Below are 12,781 nucleotides of genomic sequence, written 5' to 3'. Positions count from 1 at the left end.
CCCATCGGCTGACTATACCAAAGACTGACTTTTTGGGCAGTTTCATATTCAGACATATTGCTTAAACCGTAGAAGTAAAGTATTTGTGAGTTATTTAACAGATATTTTTGAAAAATTAAATCTGTTGAATAAAAAACTTCAAGGCTTAAATAAAACTCTTGCAGATGCAAAGATGAAGATATTTGGCTTCATTATATTTATTGAGGTATGTCAAAAAAATTTCACACAACATTTTTTACCAGTTTTATTGGCTAAGAAAATGTGAGATGACTAATGCTGCTGTACTTATTATGGATCGTTTTTTTATTCAACAGATTTAATTTTTCTAAAATATCTGTTAAATAACTCACAAATACTTTACTTCTACGGTTTTCAGGTGTTTCGTTTCAGGCTTGTCACTCAAAGGTCACTAAGAACAAAACACAGATCCAAGAGTCTTCTTAAGCAATTCCCCTTTGAGAGGCACCTTACCTCAGTGTGAAGTAAAATTCTCACATAGCTTGCATTATCATTCTCATAAAACTGTCTGAAGAGACGCTAACATTTTGCATTAGCTTTGATACAATTGACACATTTTACAACGGAATGTAGTATCTCATTAAGGACAGGATTAATATGCTTGGCCACTAAGTTCTCTCTATGAATAACATAGTGCATTAGAATCATTTCTAGATTCTCGTCTTTCGTCAATTTTAAGCAGCCTTTTTTCCCATCATTACAGGAGCACCATCTGTAGCAAAAGTTGTTGTGATGTATACAGGCACATTATGGACGCGTAAGTAATGATTTAGCTAACCATATATATCAGTGGCGCTCGTTTCACACATTTCAATGGCGCTTCACACCAGAAATCACCATCCACCGAATTCATTCTTACCAAGGCCATCCACCGAATTCATTCTTAACCAAATAAAATAAAATGCAATTTCTCAGATTCTGAATTTCAACTAAACTTATACTCTTTGCTACATAATACTTTCATTGAACACTGTCTTCTCTAAAATAGGTTTTGAAAGGGATGCAAATAAAAGGGAAATTGCACTTCCTGATAAAAAATTTCAAAAGTTTTTCCCGCTTTGTGGCAGAACATACTTTTCTAAACGATGCACTTGCTCTATTATAGAAATGTTCACCATTTCAAATTATGTTTTGAGCATGTATCTGGGCATGCTTTTGATGGCACGTTTTTATAGACCACTCCAAAAGAGATAGGGGTAGGGAAACATAGATTTTTCATAGAAAAACATACATTTCTATTGCTAATAAGCAATATGTCTGAATATGAAACTGCCCAAAAAGTCAATCTTTGGTATAGTCAGCCGATGGGTGCACGTCTTGCCCATGACCCACCAAAAAATTCCGTACCCCAACAGTGAGGCGCGTGCCCCACCTTGGGAATCAAGACCCTAGAGTATTCTGCTATTGAAATTTGAGAATAACATGCTTGTTAACGTTTTCATCGTGACGAGTAGCGAGTAACCAATACAAATAGCTACACACAGGGGAGAGGGGGGAGAGGGTAGACGTTTTTTCTTACAAGAATAGACAAAAGGCCCCTTTCCGAAAGAATAGGCCACTCTCCGAAACAATTACGACCTTGAAACTGGAAGAAAAAATAGCTCATGAAAGGTTTTTTTTTCATTTCTTTTAGAAGAATGTTATGTTTTTCTGTTGTTTTTTTTTTCGGTCCGTAATACTTGATTTATTTACAGCTGCATTATGAAAAATGTTTAAATCATTTTTGCGTACCTCTATTTACTAAGTAAACACTATTGTACTGACTATGATGCATCCTAATCACCTACTTCTATGTCAAGTTATCAAGCACAGCTTTAATTTGTTAAATTTGACACTGTTTTAATCCATATCCTCTGTTTACGTTTTGGCTAACGTTTGCTTCAATTCGCTTGGATCAAACGCCAAGGCCTTCGAATAAGTTTTTGGAAGAAAAATCTTAATTTCAGCGAGGTAGGCTGTCGATACATAAATTTTCAAGCTTTCGTTGTCTTTGATAGGCATTTAAAAAATGGCGTTCTCAAATAAGAGTCCAGAGATTGGGTCCTCTAGCCTTTTCCGGATCTAGATTTCTTTGAGTCGGATAACATCATCTTGGACCACTTATACAGTAGGCTATAAATTGTTTGAACGGATTAATTACTTTCATAATTACTATATTGGTTAACCTTATTGAAATCCTTTCTAAGATCACCCCGTTACTCCTTTATTGGGGCCCATGGTGTTCGTGCACCCTGATTGAAAACTTCTGGTCTAGAGAGTCCAGAGCATCTGGGATGTAATTCCCCGTTTAATATTAGAAAACTTTTCCAACTAATGTTTAAAACAGGGGGGAGGCTGTTTTAAAGGTTAACAAAGGTAATAGCCCTTAATAGAACTAACATGATGAAGAAATGAAATATTATGAAAATTGTAGACGTCATGACACCACGATCTGCCAAAACTAAACTTACCGATTGCGTCAGTTGCTGCAACCATATCCTCTTTAGTCGGTTTTTCATTGAAAATATCTCTTTCAGCCCCAACTTTCACATCTATAGGCTCTCTTCTGCAAATGAATGAAGAGAATTACTTGGATAATACTAACTAAAATAAAGGAGGCAAAAACAAGTGTTATAAATTATCAGGGTTCCTTAGAGGAATCATATTATGTGAAGGGCCCGAATGATGTATCGGCCGGCCGATATTATCGGGCCGATACGGGGGTCAGTATTATTATCGGATATCAAAAAAGAAATATCGGATATCAACCGATTTCTTTTTTTTATGCATAACTTATCCAGAAGATAGTGCTAGATTTCGTCAGGTATATTTTGCTTGTCCAGTCCTTTGGGCGGAGCCACCAGCTAAGTCTGACCATGGTGGAGAGAGTCGCAGATGTGAGTCAAATGAAGTCAAAGTATATTTGTTGTAAATACTTGTTAATACATACCTGGTACAGTAATGCTCGAAATGTAGTGATTTTAAGAACGTACAACCAGAGAAGTTGTTCTTGTTTGTCTCCTGGATCCCAGATACAAGCACCGACCCCTAAATCAAAAGGCACTCAGTAACGCTAAAAGGCGGCTACGATAAGAAACGCAGAGTCGGACATTGGAAGAGACAAAATTAGCCACTGTGCAGAAGAGGAGGAAAGGCCAAAACGGAGGAGAGTCGACACAGCAAGTTTGAGTAATTGCCTTTTTGATAAAATGCCTGCAACTTCAGGGAGTGAGGAAGAATAGTCAGCAGATAATATTGATCAGGAACTAAAAAGGTACACGAGTGAGGATGCCATTGACAGGAAAAAAGGCTGTCCGTTAGAGTGGTGGAGAAATAACATCAGTTGTTGTTAGAAACGGCAACAACTGGCTTCGAAGTATATCTTCTGTCTGCCCTCTTCCGTTCCAAGTGAAAGAGTTTTCAGCACAGTTGGGAACATTTGTGATGACAAAGGTCTCTGAAAGGAATAAATTTGAAAAGTTGTGCTTTCTACATCACAACTTGCCCCAGTTGGACTGGACATATTAAGCACTGTCCAGAATAGAACTTTGTTTGGTTTAATTGTTTTTTTTAAATCTTTTCGAAATTAATCATTTTTGCATTATTTAGAATCCACAGTGGATTATGCAAGGTTTTAACTTTAGGTTGTTGTTTTTTTCGGAGGAGAATTTATCGCATATTATAGCGGTATCATATTGCTACGATACCAATATATCCGTATCGTTTTACAACTTAATACCTTTCTACATCTATTTGAAACAAATCTCTCATAACAGGGTTCTTAATGTTGGATAAGAAGAGAAAAAAAAACAAATACTTCCTAATTACGTTGTTGAACATAAATACTGGCCTGTTAAACAAAATTAAGGAATAACAATGATAATAAATTAATCATTGCTGTCGTTGTCGATAGACTCAGCCAATATTTATCTGTTATATTTCCTTTTCATACTTTCTTTTTGATGGAAGTATCTTTATCTTTTCTTCCTTATTGAACACAGAAAACTCTTTAAGAGAACCTTTTTCTCTGAGTCATTAATTTTAATATATAGTTTCTTTAGAGTTAAGATTCCACATTAATGCTTCAAAATAAGGCAATAGAAAAACATTGTGTTTCTAATAAACTCATACGTAGGCACTTACTTCAGAATAACTTTAGGTACTTACTTTGAAAAAATGAAGAATCTATTTTTCTTAAATGCTGTACAAAACAAGGTTGGATCACTTTCAACTTTCTCAAAAGCTGGGTTATCAGCTGCTTCAATTTCAATTGTTGATGCAGCTCCATGCTTCTTTGGTTTTCCCTGAAGAGGAATATTTAATCTAATTCAAAAAATGCAAAACAATATTTTTTTTCAAAAGGACATAAAAAAAAACCTAAAACTTAAAAAGAACATACCATGAGGAAAGGTAGGGGGGCTTCTGTACATAACATCAAGATTAACGAGGTTTACATATTTGCTAAAAGCTCGTCAAGACTCTCTTTTGGCTTGGCTGTACTCAAATCTTCGTCCGTTTCACAAGGGCCGTTGCTTCATACATATAGATTTTCTGGTGTAAAATTTAGTATACAACTGAAAAAGCAAACTTATTTCAAACAAGTCAGCAACAGCAGAAGAGATCCGAGTCGCTAAATCTTTAAACTATAAAAGCGTGAATTTTTCTAAACTTTTTAAGGTTTTAGCATAATTTTCAGATCTTTTGATTCGTCACGAGATGTAAAACTTGTTTTAAGTATATATATATATATATATATATATATATATATATATATATATATATATATATATATATATATATATATATATATATATATATATATATATATATATATATATATATATATATATATATATATATATATATATATATATATATATATATATATATATATATGTATATATAATCGCGAGGCAGCCCGGGACTTCGACCCTCATAAATAAATTTTGCTTTGCTCGGAAGTTTGGCATACTAAATTATGTTATTTTCACTTGCTTTAGGTGTTAAAGTTCTTTACTTTTCTTTGACTTTTTTTTTAGAAAAACACTTTTTTGAATTTACAAAAGAAAAGAGCGACAAAAATTGAGTTGACAAAAAACAACAACTTTCGACTGAAAATTAACCAAATATTAATCTGCAAACTTTTAGTGTTTATCATAGCAAATATAAAGAAACAAAAGTTTCTAAATTCTGTAAAACACATGATAAGATCAGGTAAGATAGGGTGAGCGTATGGGTCAACAAATCTTGAAACAACTACCGTACGGTAAAATGAAAGTGAACTCTACGGTACAACCAAGGTAAAGCGAACTCTCGATTTCAAGAATCGACAATTCTTCCATTTCTTATAAATATTTGAGAAAATGAAAATCTACCTGAAAGAGGGCGACCTGAAGAAATCTCGTATGTTCCGGCTTACCGATTATTCTTGCTAAAGTATTGCTGTACAGGTTCATAATTTTAACGCCAATTAACGTAGGAACCAGAAGGTAATGTCCCGTCTCATCATAAGTTATCGAGGTAAAAACCAAACCATCATTTTTGTCCAGCTCTCTCTCCGTTGCAGCCCTAAAAGCAAAGAAAATAAGTTGTGCAGCATGTTTAGAACATTTTTACTTAAAAGTATATGTTTAAAACTTAAACTAAAATGTAATATATATATATATATATATATATATATATATATATATATATATATATATATATATATATATATATATATATATATATATATATATATATATATATATATATATATGTATACATATATATATATATATATATATATATATATATATATATATATATATATATATATATATATATATATATATATATATATATATATATATTCAAACGAAAATGCAGTATTATTGATGCAGTACTTATTCCTACAATATTAGAAAAATAGTTTTAATGAGGGGAAAAAATTTCAAGTAAATTCAAACTTTCAAAGATTGAAATTTGACAAAAAAAAAAAAAAAAAAAAAAAAAAAAAAAAAAAAAAACTTTTAAAACAATTATCCTTATTGACAAACATTTCTAGAATCAAAAATAGAGGCTCCTACGTATCTAAGTGCGTTTATAATTATCAGAAACATCGAGTTTGATGATTAAAATGATGAAACTTGCAAGATAAATCATAAAAACGACTGCCATAAGGTGTTTGCTTTCATTCTACGGTAGTTTTCTTCGCTATTCTGTTAATAATGAAGTATATGTTAAGGATATATAAAAAATTTAAAGTTATTAGTTACTAGACAATAAAATGCACTACCAAAAAAAACCTAAAAAAAAGTACTAAAAAAAACCTTAAGCTTAAAGAGCGATTCATTGACTAGGGGGAGAGCCCAATCGTACACGTCGTAATTTTTATTCGTTTTAAGTTTTGATATTGAAAAGTTTTCAGTTGATAAGTTTTCCAATTGAAAACTTGTTGTTTTATTTAATTTCTGGTCGTTTTTTTTAAATAATGCTGGGAAATCCGGTGCCCCCATCATAACAACGTCCCTTCCCACATAAAAACTCCCTCCATGGAAATATACTCCCACCCAACCCCCAACCCCCACCCCACCCACTAGCAGAAAAAATCCCCCCAGAAAACATCTGTATACTTCCCAATAACCAATACAATATGTAAACATTGGGCAAAGTTCATAATTCGCAGCCCTTCCCCGGGGACTGTGGGATATTTATCATCCTCAAAGACATAGTTATTATATTTTTCGACCATGTTGAACAAAATGGCTATCTCAAAATTTTGATCAGGTGACTTTGGGGAAAAAATGAGCGTGAGAGGGGGTTCCGGGGCTACGTTGAGGAGCAAAAGCCTCCAACAGATTTTTCCGCAATATATGAAGTGTTAAATTCATCTTATTTAAATCATCAAAAAAAAAAAAAAAAAAAATCCCCCTTCCATAACATTCCTGCTTTGGCAACAAAGACTTTTATATGAAATATCTATGGACTTGAATATATTGATCTGCAGAATGGTATACTAGTTTGTAAGCACCATTGGATGGACTCGCCCAACTATCATAGGCAGGTTAGGTTTTTTTTTTTCTCCATACCCGGGCACTTCGTATTGAAGGAGTTGTCGTAGAAACTTCGAAAAGGGCTCATTCGATTGGAAATTGGAGTGGCTAGTGCCCATTTTAATAGTCGAAAGTAATTGGAGGGCAATTAGCCCCCCCCCCCCCCCACGCCCATCATTCTCCCAAACACATCCAATCAAAAGAGATAGCCATTTTGTTCAGCGTAGTTGATTTCCAGATAGAAAATATATTTTTGAGGAGGACACTCCCCCATAACCCTCAGGGCAAGGGTTTTAAGGTATGCCCTGAGGGCATATAAGAACGATGTTGACACAATGTATCATTTATTATTTTTTTCCCTTTAGAGCAGGTCACTTCATATGGAAGGGGTCGTCTTAGAAACTTCAAAAGGGGCTCATTCGATTGGAAATTGAGAGTTCTAGTGCCCTTTTTAATAGTCTAAAGTGATTGGAGGGCACCTAGCCCCCCCCCCACGTCTATCATTCCCCCCAACATATCCAATCAAAATTTTGAGATAGCCATTTTGTTCAGCGTGGTTGATTTCCAAATGGAAAATATGTTTTTGAGGAGGACACTCCCCCGAAACCCTCAGGGCAAGGGTTGTAACTTATGCCCTTGGGGCATATAAGGTTTTTGTTGAAATCTTTGTCGTAGAAACTTGAAAAAGGGCTCATTCGATTCGAAATTCAAAGAGCTAGCACCCTTTTTAATAGTCGAAAGTGAATTGAGGGCAAGCAACCCCCCTCTCATGCCCAACTTTTCCCCAAACATATCCAATCAAAATTTTTAGATAGCCATTTTATTCAACGTAGTTGAAAGTTTTGGAAATTAGATCTTTAAGGATGACAACCCCTCCCCCCACAGCCCTCAGGGCAAGCGTTGTAAGTTATGCCCTGGGGGCATATAAAGTTTTTATTGAAAGTGTTGTCGTAGAAACTTCGAAAGGGCTCATTCAATTGCAAATTGAAAGGGCTAGTGCCTTTTTTAATAGTTGAAAGTGATTGGATAGCAACTAGCGCCCCTCTCACGCCCACCATTTTCCCAAACACATCCAATCTAAATTTTGAGATAGTCATGTTGTTTAACGTAGTTGAAAGTTCTGGAAATTAGGTCTTTGAAGACGATAACCCCCCTCAGAGACCTCAGTGCAAGGGTTATAAGATATGCCCTGGGGGCATATAAAGTTTTTATTGAAAGCTTTGTCGAAGACACTTCAAAAGGGCACATTCAATTGGAAATTGAAAGGGCTAGTACCTTTTTTAATAGTTGAAAGTGATTGAATAGCGACTTACGCCCCTCTTACGCCCACCATTTTCCAAAACACATCCAATCAAAATTTTGAGATATCCATTTTGTTCAATGTAGTTGAACGTTCCGGAAATTAGGTCGTGTAGGATGATAACTCCCTCAGAGCACTCAGTGGAAGGGTTATAAGTTATGCCCAGGGGGCATATAAGGTTTATATAGAAAGTTGTTGTAAGTAAAGAACGAGGACACTCGAGAACGAGACACGAAACGGGGACAAAAGAAAGAGGAGGACACTCCCCCACAACCCTCAGGGCAAAGGTTTTAAGTTATCCTAGGGGCATATAAGAACGATGTTGGCACAATTTATTATTTATTAATTTTGACCTTCAAAGCAGGGCACTTCGTATCAAAGAAGTTGCCGTAGTAACTTCAAAAAGGGCTCATTGAATTGGAATGCTTGTGCCCTTTTTAATAGTCGAAAGTGATTGGAAGGCGACTAACACCCCTTCCACACCCACCATTTCCCTAAATCACCTCCAATTAAAATTTTTCGCTACCCAGTTTGCTCAGCGTAGTTGATTTCCAGATATAAACTACGTTTTTAGAACAGTCCCCAACCGCCCTTAGGGCGGTGATTGCAAGTTATGCCCTGGGTATATATACGGTTTTTTATAGAAGGCATCGTCGTCAAAGCTTTAAAAAAGGCTCATGCAATTGCGTATTCACAGGGTTAGGGCCCTTTTTAATAGTAAAAAGTGATTAGAGGGCAACTAACCCCTCCTCTCACGCCCACCTTTTCCCCAAACACATCTTATCAAAATTTTGAGATAGCCATTGTATTCAACGTAGTTTTAAGTTCTGGAAATTAGGTCTTTGAGGATGACAACCCCCCACCCCTCCAATTATGCCCAGGGGACATATAAGGTTTTTATATAACGCGTTGTCGTGGAAACTTCAAAAAGCGCTCGTTCGATTGGAAATTGAAATGGCTAGTGCCCTTTTTAATAATGGAAAGTGATTGGAAAGCAAATAACTTCCACGCCCACCATTTTCCCAAATACATCCAATCAGAGTTTTACTATAGCCATTTTGGCTCAAGTGGCTTAAAGTTCAGGAAATTATACCTTGGAGCAGGACACTCCCCCCTACAGTTCTCATGGAAAAAGTTAAAAGTTTTTCCTCGAAGACGCAACAGGTTTTTTATTGTAATCATTGTCATAGAAACTTGAAAAGGGGTCCATTCAATCGGAAATTCAACCCTTTTTAATAGTCAAAAATGATTTGAGGGCAACTAACACCCATCTCACGCCCATCTTATCTCCAAACACATCCAATCAATATTGTAGATAGCCATTTTATTCAAAGTACTTGAAAGTTTTGGATATTAAGTCTTTAAGGATGACAACCCCTCCCCCCCCCCCACAGCCCTCAGGGCAAGGTTGTAAGTTATGTCCTGGGGGCATATAAGGTTGTTATTGAAAGCGTAGAAACTTCAAGAGGGCTCACTCAATTGGAAATTGAAAAGGCTAGTGCCTTTTTTAATAGTTGAAAGTAATTGGAGAGCGACTAACGCCCCTCTCACGCCCACCATTTTCCCAAACACATCCAATCAAAATTCTCAGATATCCATTTTATTTAAAGTAGTTGAAAGATCTTCAAATTATTTCTTTTGGGATGATAGCCCCTCGAAGTCTTCAGGGTAATATTTGCATGTTATGCAATGGAGGCATGTACAGTTTATATAGAAAGTTATCATAGAAATTTCAAAAACGGCTCATTTGATTGGAAATTGAAATTGCCCCGTTTCAGAATTAATAGCGGACAGGAAGTAGCTGGTTCCCCTTTCATGCACATTAGTTCCCCAAAAACGTATAACCGCAACTTAGAAGTAGCTATTTAGACTCATATAACTGAAAGTTCCTGGACTTGTGCATTTGTTGATGACAAACCCCCCAGAATTTAACAGAACATGGCGTTAAGTTCTTTTCTAGGGGAATAAAAGGTTTCTATAGTTAGAGTCGTCTTAAAAATTCTAAAGGTGCTCATTCAATTAAAACTTGAGAGTGCTAGTGCCCTTTTTAATAGTCGAAAGTGATTAGAGGGTAACTAACCCCCCTCTGACGCCCACCATTCCTCCGAACACATCCAATCACAATTTTCAGATAGTCATTTTGTTCGACGTAGCAGAAATGTCTAGAAATTATGTCTTTGAGACTGACATCCCCCCCAGTCCTCAGGGCAAGGTGGTAAGTTATGGCCTGGAGGCATATAGGGTTTGTATTGAAAGTTTTCTCGTAGTAACTTCAAAAGGGCTCATTTGGTCGGAAATTGAAAGAGCTAGGGCCATTTTTAATAGTTGAAAGTGATTGGAGAGTGACTACCGCCACTCTCACGCCCACCATTTCCCCAAACATATCCAATCAAATTTTGAGATAGCCATTTTGTTTAACGCAGTTGAAAGTTCTGGAAATTTGGTCTTAGAGGATGACAACCACCCTAACAGACCTTAGGGTTAGGGTTTTAGTTTATGCCCTTGGGGCATATAAAGTGTTTATAGAAAGCGCTGTCGTTTCCAAAAGGCCTCATTCGATTGGAAATTGAAAGGCCTAGTGCCCATTTTAATATTCGAAAGTGATTGGAAGGCTTGACATTTTTATAGTGAATATCGATGTGGGTATAATGTATTATTTGTTGTTGTTGCTGTTGTTTAGACCAGGGCACTTCGTATCGAAGGAGTTGTCGTGGGAACTTCAAAAAGGGCTTATTCAATTGAAAATAGAAAGGGCTGATGCCCTTTTTAATAGTCGAAAGTGACTGGAGGGCAGCTAATCCCCCTCCCACTCCCAACCTCCCACGCCCACCCTCCCAATTGCCCATTAATTTTAAAAATTAAATGTTGCCTTAAGATTAAATTAAAATGCACTGTAATGCTAATTCCCAATAAAGCATTTCAGCAGCATCCCAAGAACGATTGAGGGTATTATGTTCAAACTTTCGGGGCTACTTCTTCTCTTAAAATTTAACCAAATCAAAATAGCGTAAATATATCCAAGCTATCAAAGAAAGTAAACAAATTTTTTTGCGAATGGTATCAAGTTTTCCATTACAGGTCAACTAGAGGAGGTATGAAACTAAATTAAACATTACTATTTGTTTCTAGATTCTTAAGAGGGTGCATGCTGCTAAATATTGCTAATAATTTATCTTCAGCATACAAATAGCAGGCCAAACCATAAAGTCTTTAAAACCGAAACGATTTAAAGAATTATTTTCTTTTTTCCGGAAAAGACTTTGACAATATAAAACGAACAGAAATTAATTAAAAAAAACTTTTTCGAAAAAATAAGTTTATCAAAGAAAAGTAAAGAACTCCATTCAACAAAAAATGAGCAAAAATAAAATCAAATAATCTACCAAGCGTGACACTACCTCAAATCAGCATCGATAAATAAATGAAACCCAAAACGAACAGAAATTACAATAATTAACCGAGTCAAACTCAAAACGAGCAGAAATCAACACAATTTGGGCGCAAAACCCCTATACCTTCCCAAAGCCAGAACAAAATTAGCACTTTACTGAAACAATACAAATGAATGTCCATTGTCAGTTTAATATACATATACTGAAATTTAGTAATCAAAATGTTAATAATGTTTGATATAGTAAAGTTACAAAAGTAAAAGGATTAGAATTTCTCTAGTAAAGTGTAAATTTTGTTCTAGCCTTGGGAAGGCATAAGGATTTTGAGCCCAACTCAAGTTAATTTCTGCCCGTTTTGAGTTTGAATCGGTTAATTATTATAATTTCTGTTCGTTTTGGGTTTCATTTATTTATCGATGCTCATTTGTAGTAGTTTCACGCTTGGTAGATTCATCGATTTTATTTTTGCTCATTTTTTGTTAAATGGAGTTCTTTACTTTTCTTCGAAAAACTTATTTGTGGAAAAAGTTTTTTTTAAATTAATTTAACAACAAAAGAAAAGCTTACACACGCTTCCGTGATTTTTCTTCTTGCGAAAAATACAGAATTCCACATTTTTGAAGATAAGAGATTGAAACCTCTACAGTAGGATTCTCTGATACGATGAATCTGATGGTGGGATTTTCATTAAGGTGCTATGACTTTTAGGGAGTGTTTCCTCTTTTTTTCGAAAATAAGTCAAATTTTCTCAGGTGCGTAACTTTTTATCGCTAAGATTAAACTTGATGCAATCAGATGATATTTGAAATCAGCAAAAAAAAATTGATTCTTTTGATGTATGTATTGGTATCAAAATTCCGTTTTTTAGAGTTTCGGTTAGTATTGAACCGGGTCGCTCCTTACTTACAGTTCTTTACCACGAACTGTTTGATATCACAGGTACGCTATTTTGATAGTCTGGTAACGCACAGTATCTTTTGATTTACCTTGCTACTTAACCGAGCAGAGATTATTAGTCACATAGGACCTTTAGATTGCAAAAACGTTTTGTAGATTGG

General features: G+C 35.4%; 1 protein-coding gene across 5 annotated transcripts in view; it reads right to left on the bottom strand.

The window, feature by feature from the left end:
• LOC148950367 (peptidylprolyl isomerase domain and WD repeat-containing protein 1) overlaps positions 1 to 12,781 on the bottom strand; it is an 81,383-nt gene that overhangs the window by 19,987 nt on the left and 48,615 nt on the right. For all 5 annotated transcript variants that reach the window (XM_089092357.1, XM_089092356.1, XM_089092355.1 and 2 more), the window contains exons 8-10: positions 5,373 to 5,565; positions 4,165 to 4,301; positions 2,469 to 2,563 (exon numbers count right to left, since the gene is read on the bottom strand). In XM_089092357.1, coding sequence (XP_088948483.1) covers positions 2,469 to 2,563; positions 4,165 to 4,301; positions 5,373 to 5,565 — 425 coding nt within the window. The remainder of the gene's footprint in view (positions 1 to 2,468; positions 2,564 to 4,164; positions 4,302 to 5,372; positions 5,566 to 12,781) is intronic.

Source organism: Artemia sp. Qi Xiang Cuo, chromosome 7 (genome assembly GCF_049724085.1).
Source record: "Artemia sp. Qi Xiang Cuo chromosome 7, ASM4972408v1, whole genome shotgun sequence".
NCBI classification, from domain to species: Eukaryota; Metazoa; Arthropoda; class Branchiopoda; order Anostraca; family Artemiidae; genus Artemia; species Artemia sp. Qi Xiang Cuo.
Note: the sequence above shows the minus strand (reverse complement) of the source record. Positions and strands in the feature narration are given on the sequence as shown.